Raw genomic sequence first — 22428 nt, 5'->3', positions numbered from 1 at the left:
CTTAAGTTCACCAGTCGATAGTTACCTGAGTCTTCTCCCGCTCCCTTTTTTTGAAGATGGAGACAACATTTACCTGCCTCCAGTCCACAGGGGCCTCCCTTTTTGTCCAGGAATTCTGAAAAGGTTATAGAAAGTGACTCTAAGATTAATTCCGCAGCTCATCAGGCCCTGGAGATTTGAATTCATTTAAAACAACTAGGTGTTCCCTTACCACCTCTTTTCCCTCCTTGCATCATTGATCATGTTATCACTAGATTGGGCATTGCTTTCCTTTTCAGTGAAGACAGAAGCAAAGTAGGTGTGGCACAGTTCCTCTTTCTCTCTGTCACCAAATAGCATTTCTTCAACTTCTCCACACAAGGAACCTACTACTAGCTTGTTCTTCCTCTTGCTTTAAACATAGCCAAAGAAACCTTTTATCATTATTTTTAACCTCCTCTTGCAAAGCTGGTACAGTACTTGGTGACGATGCGAAATCTATTTTCTTTCTAAAGCCTTTTAAGTGAAAGGAGCTGTAGTTTAGATAATTGCAGTGTTGGTTGTTGGACAAATCTATAAAAGGAAGATGACAAAGGGGCTTCCGGTCCAGCGCCAGCGCCGATCGGCGGGGTTTTGTCTCGCGTCCGAGACAGCCCGCCTTCGCTAGGGGGGGGAGGGCAGAGAGAGAGACTCTGCGCCCCTTTGAACCCAGGGTCGAGCGTCCCTGGGGCGAATTTACTCAGCGGTGCCCCAAATTCGGACTCCCCAACTCTCCGGTAAGCTCTAGTAAGAGCCCCGGAGCGAGGAGGGTGGAAGTCGCAGGGGCCATTTTGAGTGCCAGCGTTACCCTGGCGGAGGGAAGCTCCGAGCCGGAGGCGGAGAGCGCTGGATTCTTCCAAAGAAGAAATTTAAAATAAAGACTGTAAGTAAGAATTCGAAAATATATTATTTGATTTTATTTCGGCACCGGGAGGAAGGAAAAAAAGAAACGGAAGCCACCTCCTCCCACCGGTATCTACATGACCCAGTTAAAAAGGGACCCAAGCCTTGATTTGAAGATCTATTTATAAAGATTCCTTCAAAGACTTTAAGAGAAAGGAGAGTTCTCCCCTGAAAGCAGGGCAAAAGGGGAGAAACAGTGTGTGGATTAAAATTCCCTGCAAAATGTGGAAATAAAGCTGAGAAAACCTATCCCTTCCTCAGAGCCAGCAGCCTGACAGATCAGCAAGTATATTAAGTATTTAGAGGAAAAGAAAGAAAGAAAGAAAAGAATTTATTATGAACTTTTTGGAACTTATATTTAAAACATTTGTTTGATTTTGAGAACTTATATTGCAGCCAGTTTGTTAAAATGGGGTTGGAAAAATAAACAGCGACCATTTCCCGCTCCCCCAAAACGGACACTGACCTTGGAAGGATTGAAAAAATGTCAACAAAAGAGTACTCAGCTGGGTTCCAACAAAATGTTTTGAGAATCTTGTGGGAAATGACTACTGGAAGGCACTATGAAGAAACACAATCGCAGGAGACAATGCAACAACCGCAGATGGTGGATAGAAATAGCGACTTTTCTGTCGGAGACAATACGGAAATTGAACTGAAGGACAATGATAGCGACTGTGACAGGGACAGCACAAATGAAAAGGAAGTACAACACGAAGGAAAAGACAATTTGGTATTGGAAGACGGTTGGAGGAATATCCCTCTTTTGTGGGGGGAAAGACAGGATATGGTGGATTTACAGAATAAACACAAGGAAAAGAACAGTCAAAGAAGAGGAAAAACCCAGGGGGGGTACAAGGATGATTGGACTGTAAAACATTGGAAAAAGGGGGTGGGTTGAAGGAAAATTGGACATTTGATTAATAGGATTGATTAACAGGATTGAAAATTGGTCTGAAGACTACGAAGCTTGCTGTGATGGAGGGGGGTAGCTGGGAAAAGAGGAAGGGAAGGCGTATTGAGGATAGTTAATTATGGAATTGAAATTTAGTAGGAAAATTGGTCTAAAATTTATGGAGGTTTTTGGAGGGAAAAATTAGGCTAGGGAGGTAATTAGATTTGGAATAGGTAAAATTAAGACGGTATGAAATGATTAGTAAGGATGGAAGTTTTGAGAGGAATAAAAAAGATTAATATAGTAAAATATTAGAAAACTGGTAAAGGAGAATTAATATGAAGACCGGGGTAGGGGGGAGGTAGGGGAAGCCAGAAAAACAATGATTATGGATAAAGATTTAATAAGGTATTTTTTCTTTTTTCTTTTTTCTTCTTTTCTTTTTCTCTTTTTTCTATTTTTCATTTTTTTTCCCCTATAGGACAGGCACGGAAAATAGTTGGGAGGATACCCTCCCTTACCCTCCCCAGGCTCTTGGGGCTCTCTGGTGGCAGGGGAGGGCTCTGAGGGGTGGAGAGGGGGGTGGGGATAAACCCAACTATAAAATGGATTGCCTCCGTCGATTCGCCGCGCATGGGTGGCTCTAGTGGCAGGAGAGGGCCCGTGGGGGGTGGTGGAGGGAGGGAATGAATTTGTTATATATGTTGTCCTTGTGTGTAAAATCAATAAAATATATTTTTTTTAAAAAAAGGAAGATGACAAAGCTTGCACCTACACTTTTTAAATCCTGCCCTTGCTCAAAGGGGCTCTAGCTTTTGAGTTGGTTAGGCTGAGATGTAGAGTGAATGGCTTGAGGCTATAGGATGCTGCCTTATTCCATTAAATCATTGGTCCATCTAGTTCAGTGTTGTCTAAACAGCTCTCCAGGGTTACAGACAAGGAATCTTTCTGAGTCCTACCTGGGGATTTAACTTGGGACCTTTGCATGCTGTTTGGATGCTCTGTTACTGAGCCATGGTCCTTCATGGTTGGATGGAGGATTTGAACCCAGTCTCCCTGCTCCAAGTTCAACAATCTGGCCACTACACCATGCTGGTTCTGAACTTTTTTGTGACTTGAGAAGATAATGGTGATGTGCTGCTTTGTTGAGCGGTGACATTTGCTGCCATTCAGCACCTGCATTTTCCATCCATCATCCCAAGCTTTGATGAATCTTGTGACATGGATGCACTCCCAGCAGCTTAACAGATGTTCAAGGACAAAATATTTTGCTCATAAGATATTACTTAAAATGTTAAATTTAACTGAAGGGGAAATCTTGACTGTAACTGCAGCAGTTTTTTTTTTTTTGACAAAACTTATTGTGTGTGTGTGAAAATATTTAAATCATAGCCTCATAGTTGATTCTTAAAAAAATCAAATGTTTGCTGTAGGATCCTGAAATGTTCGCTGCTGCTACTTTTTTATTTTTCTTAGCATAAAGGAGAGAGAGAGAAATACCCTGAAGAGTAAAACAATTTTTTGTCTGCCTCATGTGCGTTCTGACAGGCTAATAAGGAAGAATGATAGTAGCAATAAAAAGGGGTCTTGGGTACATTCCTCAGATTTCACTGCTGTAAAATGATGTCCCTGTTACAAAATGACCACATAGGAACTCAAAGTGAAAGCTTAGTCCTGACTATTTGGGGAGTGTGCTGTAGCTTGTGACCTCCCTCTTTGCCGTAAAACATTCAGAGGACTCTGAGCTATCACATCAAAAGAAAGTGCTGTATTAACAGCTTTGGAGAGGGCCTTTTTAACCCAGAGGATAGAGCTGTGTGTTTTTAATTTGTGATGATTTACTACATTGAAATTGGTGTGAAATGCACAACAAATCACAGTGTCAAAAGTGGGAAGTGAATTTTATCAGCCAAAGGAAATGCGGGCTCTGGGGAATTGGCATAACTTCCTCGTAATATTGTTCACATTACAAGGTGATGGGCAAATCTGTTCTGAAAGTAAAGTCAAAGTGACAGAAAACTTCCTAAGAAGCTGATTTTATGCGTGTGCACACAAGCTGACATGTATCCCCGGTTTTAAAGCTGCCTTTGAATGGAAATTTGGCCATTGTGTGCATATATATGACCCAGGTAGACTGTGAAGAGATCTGCTTTGTCACATTAAGTTGATCCATGAGTTTAGTTATGGGAAGGGAGTGTAAGCATTAAAGGATATATTTTAGGTATTCATCTTGCAAATGTGAACTAACAAATGGGGAATTTTATATACCCATACATAGTGAAAATAAGTACTTATGGTAAAGTATATGTAAAATGGTTCAAATATGCAGCTCAGCTTTGAAGAAACTGTCCTTGTTAGAAAGACAAACTTTGCATGCATTATCAGTTTGAGGCAACATATTCTGACACTTCAGCTAGATACAATATTGGATTCAGGCACGCACTTATTGAACACATGGGTTGTTGTTTATAACTGGGAATCTGTGGGTTGCATGTAAAACTCCTAGATATCTGCTGACAGAAGTAAGTGACGATTTTAAAACAACTGTACTTATCTCTATATTAGTAAGTGATATTTGTTCTCTAGAAACCTTTAAATCTTTCATGCATTTTGAATTCTTTGTTTCCAGAGGAAATAATGAGTAATAAAAATCTAGCACAGTCTCCAGGCATAGGCAACCTTGGCTCTCCAGATGTTTTGGAACTACAACTCCCATGATCCCTGACCACTGGCCCTGTTAGCTAGGGATCATGGGAGTTGGATTTCCAAAACATCTGGAGAGCCAAGGTTGCCTACGACGGGTCTAGACAAATGAATTCCAAACTTAATGTGTCTTGTTGAAAGTACATGGATTGACTAAACAGCATTAAAAAAAAGGAAAAACTCAGTTCTTTTTGCACTTTTTATCTGCTAGTTTATGTACCTTTCTTGGCCTAACCCAAGCAAACACCATGCTTCCCCTATTAGATAGCAGATGCTTTTTAAAAAGAAAAAAATGTCAAGAACATAAATCAGTAAAACCTTTAAAATAAAATGATACAATTCACTGTATTATCATTTCATATATCATGTAAAAAATCTAGCTCATGTAACTTCAAAGACTTCGGGATACTTAAAATTGTGAGAGTTGATAATCTCAGCTGCTAATATTTTTTAACTTTCATACATAAGTATCTAAGAGACCTGCTGGATCAGTTCAAAAGTCAACCTAGTCCAACATGGTGCTTCTAATAGTAGCCAGCCAGAAGCCCCAAACAGTCTTACTAGAAAAATTAACCAATAAACTGAAACTGACACGGGGACAAATAGAAGAAGACGCCTTCAGCCCAGTATGGCTCCCCTTTATCACATCACAGCCCAACAAGACAATGACAAGAATCCACCAAAAGCATACAAATCAATATGGCTAACCTGATCCAAAACATCCACCCGCCTCACTCACACATAAAAACTAAGTCCACCACAGCCAACCACAAACAAACAACCACACCCGCCTAGGCCAATCCCAACCTCTCTCACCACCAAAGGAACACAAGCGAATAGCAAAGAGAACCTGCACAAGCGACGCTGACACAAAACCCCACACATACATTAAGTAAAATAGAAACATCGCCATCTGATCCCACCCCCACTCACCATTCGCCCCTCCACCTCTTTCCCCCTTTTCTTCCTAATGTAAGTCTCAACAAATGAAACTGATCTGTAGAAAATGTAACTTGAAAAAGAGACATTGCACATACTATTGTAAACCAAGAAATCTTTAATAAAAAAATACATTAAAAAGCAGGATATGCATAAGAGCTGGACTGAAATTTCTAAGAAAAGAATATTATGAGAAATTCCCTGAGAATTCCCTTAATAGCCAGTGGAGGCTGGTCTATTAAAGCATATGGGATACTGTCCTACCAATCTGAGCCTGTCCCTAATCAGCCCCCACCTGCCTGCCTTCATTCTTCTAAGCAGTCGGGGGGGGGGCAACACTGATTGCCAGCTTCTTGCTTCTTAATCTAAGTGTTGCCTTTGTAGAATGCTGGTGGGAGGAGGATGGGGATCAAATTGGAAAGAGATGCCTCTGCCTGCCATTGGCTCTGGCTCCACCTACTGCTTTCCACTCCCATGGGCCCCAGCCACCACTGCTAATGACAGCCAATCTATCCATCCTGGATTTCCCTTTTAAAGCCTTTCACGCTGGTGGCCATCATCACATCTTGCGGCACAAATTTCCACAAGTCAGTTATACATTGACTGAAATGCTGCTCTATCTTTTCTACATTGCTATTCATTTTCCTTGCTCTGGCTGTGGCTGATGAGTCGTAGCCCAAAATGCCCGGGGGGCACCAGGTTGGTGAAGGCTGCTCTACATGGTGCCTTCCACGGTCTGTTATCTTCTGATTGTATGTAAACACACCAAACTATGTAATTAAACCGTGGTAAAATGCAGAGTCTCCTTTTGAAAACATATTTGCCGCTTTTTCGGGATAGTTTCCTACAGCATTTCAGAGTGTGCCTGCACCTTTTTTTAAATGTGTGGCAGGTTAACATCTTCTGTTACAGACAGACCCATCTGCACTGAGTAAACACTTTTGGGATGGAGGAGAAACTGTTTGAGTTCCATTATACACAGCAAAAGCTTTTACAGTGGATTAACACTGCTCTGTGTTCTCTTTACCTATTTCATCCTGCCCAAGCAATGACAAGAGAGGTCCAATTTAATATACACTCAGCTTGCTTTGAACTTTGGCAAGCATACATTCTGCAGGCTTAATGCGTTGCCAGAAGAATGAGGACAATGCCATTAATAGTCAATGAGGCAACCTTTTTAAAATTCAATGGAACAGCCTTTGTTTCTCTTCCATTCTACCTGTGGATACAAAGATCTGTCACAAGTTATTTATTTATTTAAAGAAACATAAGTTGAATGCTTCAAGTGTGCCATTTGACCATAAAGGGGTTTAGTTAACAGAACGAGTTTCAAATGTTTGCTTATTGGGCTGCATTGGTTAAAAAAACCTAATAGTCCATTCACATGTTGAAGCTATTTTCTGTAGACATCTGCAGCTAGATAGATTGTATGGAGTTATTATTATGAATTATTATTGTTATTGATTTGACTTATTAGTTGTTTTTTACAAAAGAAAAAAGCTTCTTAGTGCCTTCGTAGAAGTCAAAAGGAGTAGCATAAAAGACATTGTTTTTCTGTGTTTTCCCTACTTCCAGGTTTGGTGTAGGCAAATTCTAGATAATCTGCTAAACTTTTTGTTGCACTTATGATATTACTGCTTGACTTTATACTTTTGGAAGATGTTTTCCCCCCCTTCCTATCCTCTCTCAGACCATTTCCCCCTCCTTCCCAAAGCTTTAGTCATTCCTGTTCAGTAGCTTGCTTGTATCCACTTTATCACACTGACAATCTGTCCGTTCTGAAAGGATTACAACTCTGTACTTCAATGCATGACATCATAGTGAGATATTGCTTAACGATCTGAGACTCTTAACATTGCCATTGCTGTGGCTTCTTGTTACTGAAAATATGTGACAGCTCTGGCCTATATGAGCTTTGCTTACATTGCACTTTTCCAGCCCATGCAGACGATTTCATGTGTTGTAAGTGGCATTCATGGAACTGCTGAGGGTGCATTAAACAACGTGTAGTTGGCAGACATCAGAGACGAGAACATGAACCTGCTTTAAGTTTTCCCATCATTTAGGAAGTGGAACAGTTCTTGACTTACATCAGTGCTGAGTATGGAACTGAAAGCCTTTGTGTTTATTGAATAATATGAAGTAGTTCAAACAAAATAAAAAAATTCTTTCCAGTAGCACCTTAGACACCAACTAAGTTTTTCATTGGTATGAGCTTTCATGTGCATACACACTTCTTCAGATACACGGCTACCTACCTGTAACATGAAGTAGTTCAGTTGCACAGCTTTTTGTACAGAGGCGTCTTTCCCATAGGGGCTAGTGGCTCATTGCGCCAGGGTGCCGGCCTCTCAGGGGCGCCCCAGCATTGGTGGGGGTGCAAGGAGCCACCAAGCCCTATGGCTCCGCCGCCACCTCTCCCTCGGCCACGGGAATCCCCTTGGCCGTGAGCGCGAGATCCAGTTTCCCTCACTGCCTGGGCACTCCGCGGGCACGTGGAGGCAGGGGCGGACCGGCCAGCTGGCCAGCCGAGGGAGAGGGAGAGGGATGCTGCATCTGAAGAAAAAAGAAAAAGCTCCGCCCACCCTGCCCTTTGACCAAGCCAAGCTGCGCCCTGCCGGAGGAGGGTGGGCGCGAGGGGACCTTCCTCCTCTTTGCAGCCCAAGCTGCAGTCCCAGTAGGTGAAGGCGCTCATGGGGTCGTAGGCGCCAGGACCTTGTTGCAACGCCTCTGGTTGCAAAAACCCACATTTGCCCTGGGGAAGAAGCATGGGGAGTGCGGCATTGTTTGGCCCGCCCCTCTCCCTCTGCAAAGGGGATGATGAAAGAGGCACGCTCTGCATTTCTCCTCCTTTGTCCGTGCTGCTTCTTGCTTTTCTCCCTCCCCAAAGCGGAACAGGACATTGGCCAAACTCAGCCCAGCCCAGCCCAGCAACAAAGCCGTTGCATGAGATCCGGAGGGTTGTGAGAAAGGAGGTGATTTAGAACTTGGCTCCCGGGACGCCAAGTTCTAATTTTTGGGAAAGGGAGGGGGCGCCGGAAGGACCTTTGCGCCACAGCGCTGGATGTGCTTAAGACGGCCCTGTGGCTTTCTGTCCATTTACCCAGTTGTGGAGAGGCTTATAAGTTACAAACCTAAGCAGCCAGTTGGCTACAAACACTATCTTGCCAGAAAGCCTTGGGAAAGATGGTGCTTCAGCAATCGTCTGGCCCAGACAATGTAATATCTGACCATTCCTGGCTATTCGAGACAGGCTTTACCCTTCTCCCAAATAGTTTCATGTAAAAAGTAGCCTTATTCGACTGGCTAGCATTTCACCAGCAGCTCTAGAGTTGCAACCTTGGCTTGCAATCTCCTTTGCACCAGTAGTGTATATTTGATATTTGGCCAGAAGGCCAGACAAACTTAGGGAAGACCTTTGGTGCTGTGGCTAGAATGTCAGGGTCTGAAGGCTCTGCCACGACGGCAGCTGCTGCAGCCACTGGCAGTGCTATTGTTTACTGGGAGGTGGTGCTCTCTCTATGTTTCCGAGCACATTTCAAAGTGTTGGTGCTGACCTTTAAAGCCCTAAACGGCCTCGGTCCAGTATACCTGAAGGAGCGTCTCCACCCCCATCGTTCTGCCCAGACACTGAGGTCCAGCACTGAGGGGCCTTCTGGCAGTTCCCTCACTGCGAGAAGCAAAGCTACAGGGAACCAGGCAGAGGGCCTTCTTGGTAGTGGCACCCGCCCTGTGGAATGCCCTCCCAGCAGATGTCAAAGAGAACAACTACTACCTGACATTTAGAAAACATCTGAAGGCAGCCCTGTTTAGGGAAGTTTTTAATGTGTGACATTTTAATGTATGTATCTTTGTTGGAAGCTGCCCAGAGTGGCTGGGGAAACCCAGCCAGATGGGCGGGGTACAAATAAATTATTATTATTATTATTATTATTATTATTATTATTATTATTATTATTACTTCTCATCTAATGAGACCTCGGGTTCAGGGTCTGGCTGTGGCTGGACCCTGACTCTTCAGCTGAGTTTTCATACAGACTTGGAATATACTGTGCAGTTATTTGATTTTTAAACCATGATGCAGCATCCCAGTAAACCCATATGGTAACCTGGCAAAGGATTAATAGATTGCTGCGATTATCGGGTTGTTTTTGTTTTTATTAGGTATTTTGTGTTTTTATGTTGTGATTTGATGTTGTAAACCACCCTGAGTCCTTTGGGTATAGGGCAGTATGCACATTTAATTTAATAATTAATAATTAATAATGATAATAATACCTCTTATGCTAGCCCTGACAAAAGGTCTTTAGGATTGGGTTTGCCTAGCTGACTTTAGAAGTTGTGAGAAATATATATGTTGGTATTTGGGGACAATGCCTTTGCAAGCTTGGAGATCAGTTAGTAGACCTACTGAGTGCTCCTACTAATGGTCTTTGCCTGGAGATTCTTACGTAGCAATCTGGAGTGAGCCTTGTGGCTTCTTTGCAGTATTTATCACGGAAAACTTTGATTTTTGCATAACTTGAGTAAGGTTTACATAACCTAATGGTGATACTGTGTAGACCTTAAACAGCTGACTTCTGTGCGTATTTAAGCTAAAGTAATTTCACTGACTTCAGCGGGTTTTCCTCCCAAGGATATGTGCAGCCTTCATCTCTGTTGATGCCCTGGTTTGTTTCCACATGGTGAAATGTACCGCATGTCCATTAACCTTTTAATGCTATCAAGCTAATCAGTTCAAAGGACTTGTCAGAAACAGACCTAAAGGGTGACAGGATCCTATTGACTGGGGGAAATAATCCAATAGCGCCGTCTCCAAATAGTGAGGAGCCCTGTGGGACTGAGGCTCTGACAGCAGCAGAGTAGCTGAAGTGAGTGAACAATTATCTGTCATGTTGTTTCAATATTACAGGACCTGATAGAAATATTTATTTGTGCTCTTCTTTTAAAACCTAAGCCCTGTCTTTTAAATACTCTTGATAACACAATAGTGGATGTGCCCATTTGTTTTGGGCGAGGACCAGTTCACAGAATCAATCAAGTGTCCGTTTTCCATCACTATACTGTACATAGCGGCTGTTATACAAGAAACAATGAAAGGAGTAGCCTCCATAGTGCCTCAAACTCCCACCATCCCTGACCATTGGCCATCCACCAATGTCTGGAGGACAACTCTATGGCTGTGTCTGGCCTATCTAGGCCAGAATCGTGTTTCCCACAATGGCAAACCAGATGGCTGTGTGAAGCCCAGAACAAAAACATGAGAGTTTACTTTATCACTCATGATAAAACTGTCTTGGAAGGATGGGTTTATTTGTTGTCCTGCAGCTGGCTGTTTTTCTATTGTACTTGTAACTGATTTATTACCAATATTTGATGCTGTATTTCAATATGGAGAATCTTCAGCTGACAGGCAGTCTTAAAATATGGTAAAGAAATAAGCACTTAACAGAGAGATAAATGTTCTTTTTGGATAGTTGCAGTAATTATTCCAATGTCTTAAGCCCATCTTAAAAAATAATAATAATCCACCACTCTTCCCAGTTGCGTTCTGGTCATCTCTGTCACTGAAAGTGCTTTCTTTAGCCTTCTCAGATTTGCCGTGAGCCACAAGACTCACCAGCATTTTGCATATAATTCTGTTCTAGGAATATGGCTTTGAAATTTGACTGTAAGCATTCTGTCAGCTCATTATCATACGACTCAGTCAAGCTGTTTTGTATCTGAAAAAGAAAAATGGTCTTGCTTGTTTTTTTCGGTATTAATCTCTTTTCTCCCTTCCTTTCTTAGTAACAGATCAACTCCCAGCAATCACGATCGGATACAACGCCTAAGGCAAGAATTTCAACAGGCAAAGCAAGATGAAGATGTGGAAGATCGGAGGCGGACCTACAGTTTTGAACAACCATGGGTAAGTGCTCATTTGTGGTCACTATATGCAGTGCTGCACAAAGTCCTTAGGAATATGGGAAGCTTCCTTATACTGACTTGGATCATTGGTCCATGTAGCTTGCTATTGTTTACCACACTGACCAGCAATGGCTTTCCAGAGTTTTAGACAGATCATGCTTCTAGCCCTACCTAGAGATGCCTAGGATTGAACCTTGGGGTCCTTCTGCATTCAAAGCTGGTGCTCTACAACTAAACTACAGTTGTTATTCTTAATCGCTGATGCAACTTTGATTCAAGGTCCTTGGTGACCTTTAAACTCCTGACCCTTTCCTTCTCCATCTGTGGCCCAACATTCCTAATTTCATTTTGTATTGTGCTCTGCCATCTGTCAATTGTGTAAAGGGTATTGTTTGCCCTGTGACAAGGCATAGCTGGGTCACATCAATGCAGACTAGCTTATCTGTCTTGCACTTAATGCCTGTGAGGGGGTTGTGTATGCGCTATTTTCAAGAACATGATTCTTTGCTTGTGTAAGCTGTGCAGTTTCAGATAAAATATGGAGGGATTTAAGGCATTTATGTTGGACTGCACTTGAAGAGTGCTTTTAAAAAGGGCATTAAAGATAGAACCAGCAACTAGATTTTGCCAAGACAGGAAGAGCTGTCCAGAAACACATAGTTTTCCCAATCCCCCATAGATAGCAAGCCTTCCCCCCCCCCCATCACCAGTATTGTTCTTTTTAATACAAAAGGGTCCCAAAGGAAGCTTACATAACAAAACACAGCTCCATTAAATCATTAAAAAAATCCAGTTTAATAATGTTGCAATTAAAACCACCAATCGTAATCAATAAGCCATTAAGAGAGAGGATGTAAATGTCATATAAACACTATCAGTAATTAAACTATTGAAGGATTTATGTAATAGGAATGTTTTGATCAGGCTTCTGAAAACCTGGAGAGAGGGAGGTCTCTGACAGATGTTCCTGGACAGGGATTTCTTCCATTGGGGGGCACCACTGAAAAGCCAGTAGTTCTCGTGGTCACTACCTGAGCCTGTGGGTTGGCTCTGTCATTAGATACACTGAGGCAACTGCCTCACGTGGCAGTGAGGGAACACTGGCGGCCTCCTGGCTATTCCTTCTGAACTCCTCTCCCCCTACAAGCTGTTCCCTTCTGTTGGAGGACAGAACCTTTTATGCCAACTGGGCTGCCCTGCACCCTGTAACTGTCCTGCTGTCTCAGGTTAACTGGGAGATACTATCCTGCCACCATTGTTGAACTTAAATTCAGTTGCCAGTCCAATTGGGTGCAGTAGGTAAACATGGACTAAGGAGGGTCATAACCTGGCCCTTTGCCTCTGGCAACAAAATGTCTTGGCTGGCCGTGCTGAGCTGCAAAAGACACATGAAGCAGAATGCTGTGTATGATTAGATTCTTTTGATACTAGACATTCCTTGGGCACCTTCAACCATGGTATAATTCCAATGTGGGAAACCTTTGGCTCTCAAGATGTTGTTGAACTACAATCCCCATCAGCCCCAGCAAGCATGGCCAATAGTGAGGGATGACTGGACTTGCAGTTCAGCAACATCTGGAAAGCCAAAGGTTCCCCACAAACCCAAATTGTCCCAAATAGACTATGAAATCCTCTGTATGCAGTACAATTCTGTGCAGATTTTAAAAAAGATTTAACATCCATGTCATCACCAGGCTACCTTAGAAATACAGAGAGAGATGACTTGTATTTCTAGCCATAAAGAAAAGAGCTATGTCATAAATATAAACCTCATATTTTGTAAATATGTACTGTATATCATTTTGTCATCCTGGAGAACATATACAACTTTTATTCAAGTTGACTTTTGTGTCCTTAAAAGCGTTTATTTTAAACCCCAGCATAACTAATGACAACAAATGTTGCCCTTAAATCAGCTACTTCTGCAACTCTAGGTAAAATTCTCTCTCTCTCTCTCTCTCTCTATATATATATATATAGTTTAAAATATATGGGCTTCCTTTTAAAGCTCTGTTATAAAATATGCTTGGTTCTCCCAGGAACTAATTTAATGAAATGCTTGTTTTATTTCCTTGTAAAGATAACTCAGTAATCTATTTTTATTTTCATGTACGGGGTTCCAGAAAAGGGCCAGGCATTATGTAGAGGCTTCTTCTGCTTCATCTCAGAATTTGACCGGTTAAGGGATCTTGGGGGACCCTGTCTGAGGAAACTGTGCACTCAGGAGGACTTGAGAACTTAACTACTGAGGGTCATGGGCCAAAATGTTCTCTATCCAAACACCATAGCAACTTTAAACAAGCAACCTTGGCGTGCATTATACTTTCCAACAATGAATGAGTGGGAAATTATTTAGATGACAGGCTGATTACCTCAGGAATGGAATAATTTCCTAAATTGTGGGTCAGAACGCTGACCTTTCTTTTTTCCCTCTTTCCCCTCACCAACAATGAGGGCCTCTTCCCCATTGGGCTGATCATGTAAATGAGCTTAAAGTGACAGTAATTCTGTTAAATGTATTAATTTTAATCCTGAGCCTTATTGTTCCCTTGGCTGATGGTCTGCTCCTTTATTTAAGCTGCACCTCTCTCTCTCTCTCTCTCTCTCTCTCTCTCTCTCTCTCTCTCTCTCTCTCTCTCTCTCTCTCACACACACACACACACACACACACACACACACCCTTTTCTCTCCTTCCTTGCGCATGTGTCTTTTATACAGACACATTCATTTAGATGCTCAAATTCTGGAGAAATAGGTCCATTGTACCTTTGAATTATTTTCTCCCTCTTGTGTATTCCAATCTGGGTAAGATCACTGTGCTGGGAAGGGATGAAACTATGATCTCATCCATTCTGAGAGTGTTCAATATAGTTTTAGCATTGAGGAACAATAAACCCATCTCTCAAGCAGCATATGCAACTTCAGGGTATTAACTTAAAATTAGAGAGAGGTGCTTTTCCCAAAATGCATCCAGATGTAATGAATACTAAACAATGGTAAAACGCACAAACACCAGTGGTTTACTGTGAGGAAACTTCAACCATATTCTTTGAATGCTCTCTCTTTTTTATCTCAGAGTTCTTGGCTACAAGTATGTCTGTGGAAAAACACAGCTGTGCAAGTGTTAAAAAGTTTTGAATTAGCGTGAGGGAACAGGTTTGTGACACCAAATGAAAGGGAGGGGACACGGAAAAGGAAAAGCTTGGATGGGCATAAATAAAGGTTGACATCCATAAATGTCCTTCAAATCCATGATGATAGTGAGCTTTTTCCTCCTGATTTGAACAAAGAAGGTAATTTCCCATCTACAGAGCTTGATGAATAACAGATATGTATTAAAGAGCTGGGATTCGAGAAGCAGAGACAGATAAGTGTATGTGTGAAAGAAGGAGATCGGGTTTGCTGCATATGTCTGACATATAAAAATGACTTCTGCCTGAATCACAGTTTCCAGTTCCTGATGGATGGTTGTGTCCACATGCCTTTTCTTGGATCATAGTGGGCAGGTGTCCATTTCAAATTATTCTACAACGATCCTGTTGGCAAAACCTTTACTGATGTGCTGTGGGGTTCTGGCATTTCTTCCTGGGCTTGTATATCTGCTCTGCCAATAATTAATGAACTTCTGTCCTCAAAGCAGTCAGTCCCGTAGCTTTAATGTATACAGACACTCTTATTCGAAACTTTAAAATGACACTTCCTGAAGAGAGTGGGACAGAATAGTTTATGATGAGGACATGACTCAGACCCGTGAGCCTAGGGTGACGATTTATCTTTTCTCAGACATATTCTGTTTGCTACCATGCCAATACCAGAGCTCTGTTAGGGCTCCAATGTTCACTCCTGCTTGAGAAGGGTCTGCCATATCTGCAAAGAGTTGCTCAGAGGCGATTACAAACAGAAATGCAAATATACATACTACAATAACCCAGCCAACGAAGCACCGATGATCAAGGTAAAAACAGCAGCAGGGGACAAAGCAGCACTAGCTGTCAGCTCCTTAAGCAGCAGCAGAATCAAAAGATTGCTTTGAAAACTCCCTATTTAGGCATAGTCCCTTCTAGTGGCTAAAAAGAACATTGGAGTCAGCCATACTCTTCATGGGTGGTGTTTTCAGGGGTGTCGCAATGGGGGGGGCCAATGGGGGCAGTCTGCCCCCCCACCCCCACGATTCTCAAGCTGAGCCTCCAGCCTCCCGGTAAAAAGTCTGAGCGGGCTTTTTACCTGGAGTTTGTAGCTGGAGGCGCGCGGCTTTGGAGGCACGAGGGGGCGGTGATACCCCACCACGTAATGACGCATGTGTCGTTACGTAGCGACACATGCATCGTTACGTAGCGGCGCGGCGCCCCCCCCCCGGGTGCATGGCAATTTGCCGCCCCGGGTGTCGCGGCGCCTCACGACGCCCTTGGGTGTTTTATTATTTATTTATTCTGGTACACTAATACCCTTCCTTTCTTCCAACATGGAACTCAAGACCAAGGTTCCCAGGTCTTCAGTTGATACATTTACCAGACCCAAATCTGCTTAGCTTCACCAAGATGGCTGCATTATGTTTCCTCAGACTTCAAAGCTAAGACTATAAAATATGCCAGCCACTTGATTTGAGCAGCGCCAAAAACAACTTAGTCCCTCATAGCTGTGTTCAGTGACTTATCTACAAATGCAGACACTTCGACTTTGTTCATATAGGTATTTGTATGATAACCTTGTCCTAAAATAGGTAGAACCTTTCCATACTTCTAGAATCCTGCAGATAGTCCAAATTTTATCTATCAAGTTTAAGAACCTACAGCATTTATAATGGGGGGGGGAATCTCTTGAAAATATGTCTTCTACTGCAGTTTTTCTGCCATGTTTATCTCTCAAATACGTTTTTGCAGTATTTTTAAGGGTATGTCTGTAAATTGTCTTGGAGCATACATATTGAAGGTGATTCACAAATTAATACATTAATAATAATGGCTTAAACAGTTCATTTTGGTTGATAATGAAAGCATTTTAAAAATTGTGTCTTTACAGAAAAATAGTATTATTTATCATTCTGGATGCTATTATTGTTGTTGTTGTTTTAAAAAAACCACCATGTGAACTTTTTGCTTTTCCTATCCTAGCCAAGTTCAAAGTCATACTCGCAGAGTGGCAGGCATTCTGTATCGGTCGAGGTTCAGATGCAGAAGCAGCGTCAAGAAGAAAGGGAGAGTTTCCAGCAAGCTCAGCGGCAATACAGTTCATTACCCAGGTACGGCAAATTTCTAAGGTGATCTGGCAAATTAGTGCCTGGAGCCAGTTTATTCAAAGTGTTGTGTCTTCTTTATTAAGAGCAGGGGTGTCAAACTCAAATTCATCGGGGGCCGCATCAGCAGTTTGGTCACCCTCAAAGGGCCGGTTGTATCTGTAGGACTATGTGTCCACTCTTTATTATCATAAATCATTGTCACTGCATTCAATTATTACTGTTTTTTTGTAATAATGTAAGTAATAACTAGCTCTGAAAGCAGAAACATAGTCAGAATAATGGCAAGTAGATATTCAAATGTACAATTATTGTACAATTGATTGAAAAATGATTTTTGGTAACTGCACTGGGTGGTGGAGGCTCGCTAGGGTTTCATGCAGGACCTTTGCAGAGCTACTAGTACCTGGAGATGCTGGGGTCCTTCTGCATGCAGGACAGATGTTCTGCCAGTGAGCCACCACCCTTCACCAAAGGGACTGGCTGAGGTTGACTCACTGGAGCTGCTCTCCTGGTTCCAGGGTTTAAGGGCCAGAAGTATAAAGCAGCATCCTATGTTTCTGAGGAGAGGGAGAGGGAGAGGGAGGGAGGAAGGAAGGAAGGGAGGGAGTGGGAGGGAGAGAGGAAGGAAGGAAGGAAAGAGGGGAGAGAAAGAAGGGTAGGAAATAAGGAAGAGAATAAAGAAGGAAAGAAAAAGAAAGAGGGAGAGAAGACGGAAAGGGAGAAAGAAGGAAGGAAGTAGAGGGAAAGAAAGAATAAGAATGAGGGAGAGGAAGAAAGTTGGGAAGGACGGAAGGAAGGAAGGAAGGAAGGAAGGAAGGAAGGAAGGAAGGAAGGAAGGAAGAAAAGAGGGAGCAGGAGGGAGAGAGGAAGGAAAGAGGTGAGAGAAAGAAGAGTAGGAAAGAAGAAATAAAGAAGGAAAGAAAAAGAAAGAGGGAGAGAAGACAGAGATAAAGAAGGAAGGAAGGAGAGGGAAAGAAAGAATAAGAACGAGAGAGAGGAAGAAAGAAAGGGAGGGGGGTCGCCACCTTGATTCAGCGCCAGAAAAGAGCGTGAAGGGACCCAGGGGCAAAAAGCATTTCCCCGGCCCCAGCTGTTTGTCGGCACTTTGTTGGCGCGGCGCTTCAGCAGCAAGGTCCCACTGCTGGGTCCCGCTGGCTGGGGCGCTCGGCGGGCCACATGACGAGGTCTGGCGGGCCGGATTTGGCCCCCGGGCCTTGTGTTTGACACCCGTGATTAAGAGGAACCCTCTGTTATAAAGTGTGCAGCTTGAAGGTCTCCCATAGAATCCCAGGAAGTGCCGTTTAGCTCTCACAGAGCTACATTGTCAAGCACCTAAAGCAATCTGCAGATGCTTTAGACTAGAGGAAGTCGAGTGCTTTGAATACAGTGGTACCTTGCTAGACGAATGCCCTGCTAGACGAATTTTTCGCTAGACGAATGGTTTTTGCGATCGGAGGTTGCCTCACAAGATGAATTCATTTTGTGAAAAATTCATCTAGCGAATCGCGGTTTCCCATAGGAATGCATTGAAATTCAATTAATGTGTTCCTATGGGCAAAATAAATAAATAAATAAAAATTCAGTGCATTGCTATGGGATTCACAAGACAAATTTTTCGCAAAACGAATTGACTCACAGAACGGATTAAATTCGTCTTGTGAGGCACCACTGTATATGGTATGTACGCAGTTTGAAGCCAACACCATGAGTCTGACCAAACTGTGGGAGGCAGTAGAAGACAGGAGTGCCTGGCGTGCTCTGGTCCATGGGGTCATAAAGAGTCGGACATGACTGAATGACTAAACAACAACAACAATGTACACAGCTCAGGGCAACAAAGATAAATATCAAGAAATTTTATTGTATTCAAAGAGAATTAGCATACTTCCCATAATATGTTAGCAGTGCTTTTTTTCCTTTAAAAAAGTGTTTTTGGGGGTACTCTCATTTTCCTACTCATATTGAAATACTGCCCCTTAATGAGGCCATTTAGGGGCGTGCCCCCAGAAAAAAAGCACTGGTTAACAGAATCAGTTGGCACAGACTTTCATAAGCAACACCCTAAGAATGGGCTACTGGGGGAAGTTTAGAACTAATAAAGGAGTTAAAACTAATCCACAAGTTGTCAGTTCTAAAAGCATGTACAGAAATGTATAGAAATGCATAGCTAGGATGCAGAAAATAGGTGAGGAGAAAGAGGGGCTGTCTGTCCACAGCAATGAAGATAAGCCTTAAGGGCTACAGAAGTGTGTGTGGAAAAGATAAGGAAAGAAAGAAAGGAAGAAGTACACAAGTACTGTATATTCCTGCGTATAAGACTACTTTTTAAGCCAGGAAAATCTTCTCAAAGGTCGGGGGTCGACTTATACACCGGGTCGTATTTCTTATACGGCGAGTATATCCCAAACGCTATATTTTAACTGGAAACGTTTGGAGTCGTATTATACGCCCAGATGTATTTGCTGGACAAAGTTTTGAGAAGAGAGAGAGGCCATTTTGAAAGAGGGAAGGGAAGCATGAGGAAGGAGAAAAATCTGTTGCTTCGTTCAAAGTACTGACTCAGAGTATTTTGCTATGGTAAGGGATGCAGAGGAGAATTTGGTAGTATTTCCTAGAACCATCCTAGCAGTGCTTTTGTTCTAGAAAAAAGGTGCCAATACTGAGTACCCTTGAGTATCCCCCAGAAAAAAGCACTACATCCTACTACAGTGGTACCTCAGTTTTCAAACGTCTCCGTTGACAAACATTTCAGTTTTCAAACACTGTAAACCCGGAAGTAAACGCTTCGGTTTTCAAACACGCCTCGGAAGTCGAACATGCCATGTGGCTTCGGTATTGAGTTGCGAGCCAAGACCCCCAGAAATTCCCCACCAATAACTCAGACAGACACATTATTTTAGGTTTTGTTTTTGGCATAATTTTGGCCACAACTTTATTTAAAAAAATTACAATTAATTTTGAGTGTTGGCCTTAGGCTTTGGTTAATCTTCTGCCCCACAGTGGGATAGGACCAGCTCTGACTTCCTGCATTAGGAAAGTCAAGTAAACACCCCATGGTGGAGGAGATAGCTGAGCCCAGGCAATCTCCCCCCACCAGAAATGTTCCCCAAGGCTCGTGCTCTGTATTGGCCCCAGCCCCGCACCATTGCGGGGGTGTAAAGACTAGAGCCCCGGAGCCCCAGGATTCCTTTAACGGAATACTTCTATAAGAGCAACACTGATGGGCATGCACCTCCATGTGATGCCCCTCCCAAACTCATCAACCAAAGCTTAACCTGCCAACCTAACAAGTTGTGACTATTGCTAAGCAGGAGGTGAAAAACCAAATGGGAACAGCCAATCAGCCAGATGGAAAAAATTCCTACTGACCCCTGAATACAGGCGGCGCCATAGCAAGGTCATCCTAAACCAGCAACGAAAAAAGGAGGTGGGCGGGAGGGAGATTGAATCACTAGCAGGAAGGAGCTCAACCTAAAAAACGCTGACTATTTAAGGATTCCCCTTGTCAATCAAGAATTGGATACATGCAATTCTCCCCAGCGACAGTCAGCTCTCCAATCATCTTCTTCCCATTAGCTTAAACCCACCCCTTCACACACACACCGTCATTTCTGCCAGGCCTGGTCGCAACCCTCACTATTCCCTATGGGGGTTAGTGAGCTTTTTCCATATTAAGGCTTCCATATCAAGGCTTCTGTATTGAGTTTTCAGTTTTCGAACATTTCAGAACTTGGACGGTCTTCTAGAACGGATTAGGTTCAAAAACCGAGGTACCGCTGTATATCAAAAACAGCAAAAGAAGGAAAATGAAGGATTTCCAGGAAATGATAAATAGTATAAAGGTTATATGACCCATTCAGTGTAGAACAGGCCATACATAGTTATTTGCAACTGTATACCAGGTGAGAGAGAACTTGTGTGAATGTCACAAATTGCAACCTCAACGAGGCTCCTTGGAGAGAAGTGCCCTTACATTTGAGCTGTTTTTGAGCTATTTTTTGTCAAATCTGATATTAATAAATGAAAATAAAAAACAAAGACTACAAATGTTGTCTTCTCTTCCTGGGAGTGTTTTAAAATGGTGCCAGACAGGAAAAAATAATTTTAGATTTCTGCAAATGGGTTTCTAAAGTACACCTTCCTCCTGCTGCCAAGGTGTGAGTTGGAAAGAGATTAGCCTGTATTGGCAGATGCTTCAGGCCATTCAAACTTCTTGGCTAGCTGCTGTGGAGAGGGGGACAAAAGCAGCCCCATCCAGCACAGTCAAAGGTCAGTAATGATGACAGTGATAGCCCTGCTGTAACAGCTCATAAAACTGGGTTCCAAAATTTTAGAGATTATGGGGTTCTTCTGCATTATAGTTTCATGTAATGAAAATAAATATGAACTTGACAGGAGGAAGTAGCGGTAATGGGAAGTCTTTCTTGTATAGCTTGTAACAAAGTGAATCTTGGATGTATAATGTGGATGTATGTCATAAAAGAATTAATTGAGTGAATAGAGAGATTACCATGAAAAGCTATATCAGATTGGGATACTTCCAATTTTCTGACACATTTAATTGGTTCTAATATTTAAGTGCTGTCTATACACATACTTTAGTTTATAAGCAGAAAGTGCTCACAGGCAGTCTTGAGTCCAGGAGGGAGATGTATTCCAAAGGGAAAGGGTTGCTCATGACTACCCAAGCGCTGCACCTAACGCATTCAGACATTTGGTGAATGATTGAGGCTGGTTTGGGACAGAGATTGTTTGAGTCATGTTTAAAGTAAATTTGAGTGTCTTGGGAAAATAAAGCATATTGAGGCAAAATGGAAGGTTGGTTTAGAAAATTTGAATAAACTTTCACAACTTCATTTGAGTAATAGATATTTTAGAGAAATGGTAAGGGATTTTATTTTTGTGTAGGAAAAGCAGGATACGGTAAATAAAACTAAATATCTCAGCAGAGGGGGAGTTGAGGGAAGTCCAGAGGAGGGGAGGGGAAATAATTGTAAATAACATGATGAATGAGATTTGTATCATTAATTGTTATAAAATTCAATAAATATTTTATTTTTAAAAAAGGAAGATTGGTTTAGAAAAGAGCAGGTGTCCTTGAGAGTGATGGGGAAAACAAGTGGGAGAGTTTTTCCATTTAATTTTGATCTAACAATAACAACTCTCATCAAAGCCAAAGGCTGATTTTGTGTTTTCTTCTTCTTCTTCATTGAACTGATGTATTGGAGGATTGGATGAGGTCAGTAAGAATTGGGTTTGAATGGGGGAAGGAAACCACAGGAGCCCAGTGCCCTCTTGATGTTTTAGACTAAAACAATCATCAGCCCCAATCAGCAGTGCCCAATGGTCTGGGATGATGGGAGTCATAGTCCTAAATATCTAAAGGGCACCAATTTGAGGAATGCTGCCTTAAGTCAATGAGTAGTTTATTCAAGGGCTTTCCCTGCATATTCCTTGTCTATAGTCAAAAAGGTGACATTTTATAAGCCTCTGAATGCTCAGCCAGATATTATTGCCTTCTTTGCCCTGCTTGTGGGTGCCCCAGGGGCAACTGGTTGAACTGGTTCCACTGTGGGATTAAATGCTGTACCAGATCAACTTTTAGACTGATGTAGCAGAGCTTTCCTTTCCTCCTCAATTAAGGGAAGATCACTACTGCATGACTGCATTTTTGCAGTTCCCCAAATTATGTCTATGATAAACTGTAATTTTTTTGTCGGGAAAAACATGTAGTACATTATTATTTCATTTATGAATTACAGGGGACTGTGGAATAACCTTCTGCAGAGCCGCAAAATATATTCTCAGTTCAAGGGAAACTGTT

General features: G+C 42.4%; 1 protein-coding gene across 4 annotated transcripts in view; it reads left to right on the top strand.

Moving 5' to 3' along the window:
- The window catches only part of PARD3 (par-3 family cell polarity regulator), a 568363-nt gene that overhangs the window by 540377 nt on the left and 5558 nt on the right, over positions 1-22428 (top strand). For all 4 annotated transcript variants that reach the window (XM_035129016.2, XM_035129014.2, XM_035129013.2 and 1 more), the window contains 2 exons: positions 11249-11369; positions 16480-16607. In XM_035129016.2, coding sequence (XP_034984907.1) covers positions 11249-11369; positions 16480-16607 — 249 coding nt within the window. The remainder of the gene's footprint in view (positions 1-11248; positions 11370-16479; positions 16608-22428) is intronic.

Source organism: Zootoca vivipara, chromosome 12 (assembly GCF_963506605.1).
Source record: "Zootoca vivipara chromosome 12, rZooViv1.1, whole genome shotgun sequence".
NCBI classification, from domain to species: domain Eukaryota; kingdom Metazoa; phylum Chordata; class Lepidosauria; order Squamata; family Lacertidae; genus Zootoca; species Zootoca vivipara.
This window is presented reverse-complemented; position numbering and strand designations above follow the sequence as displayed.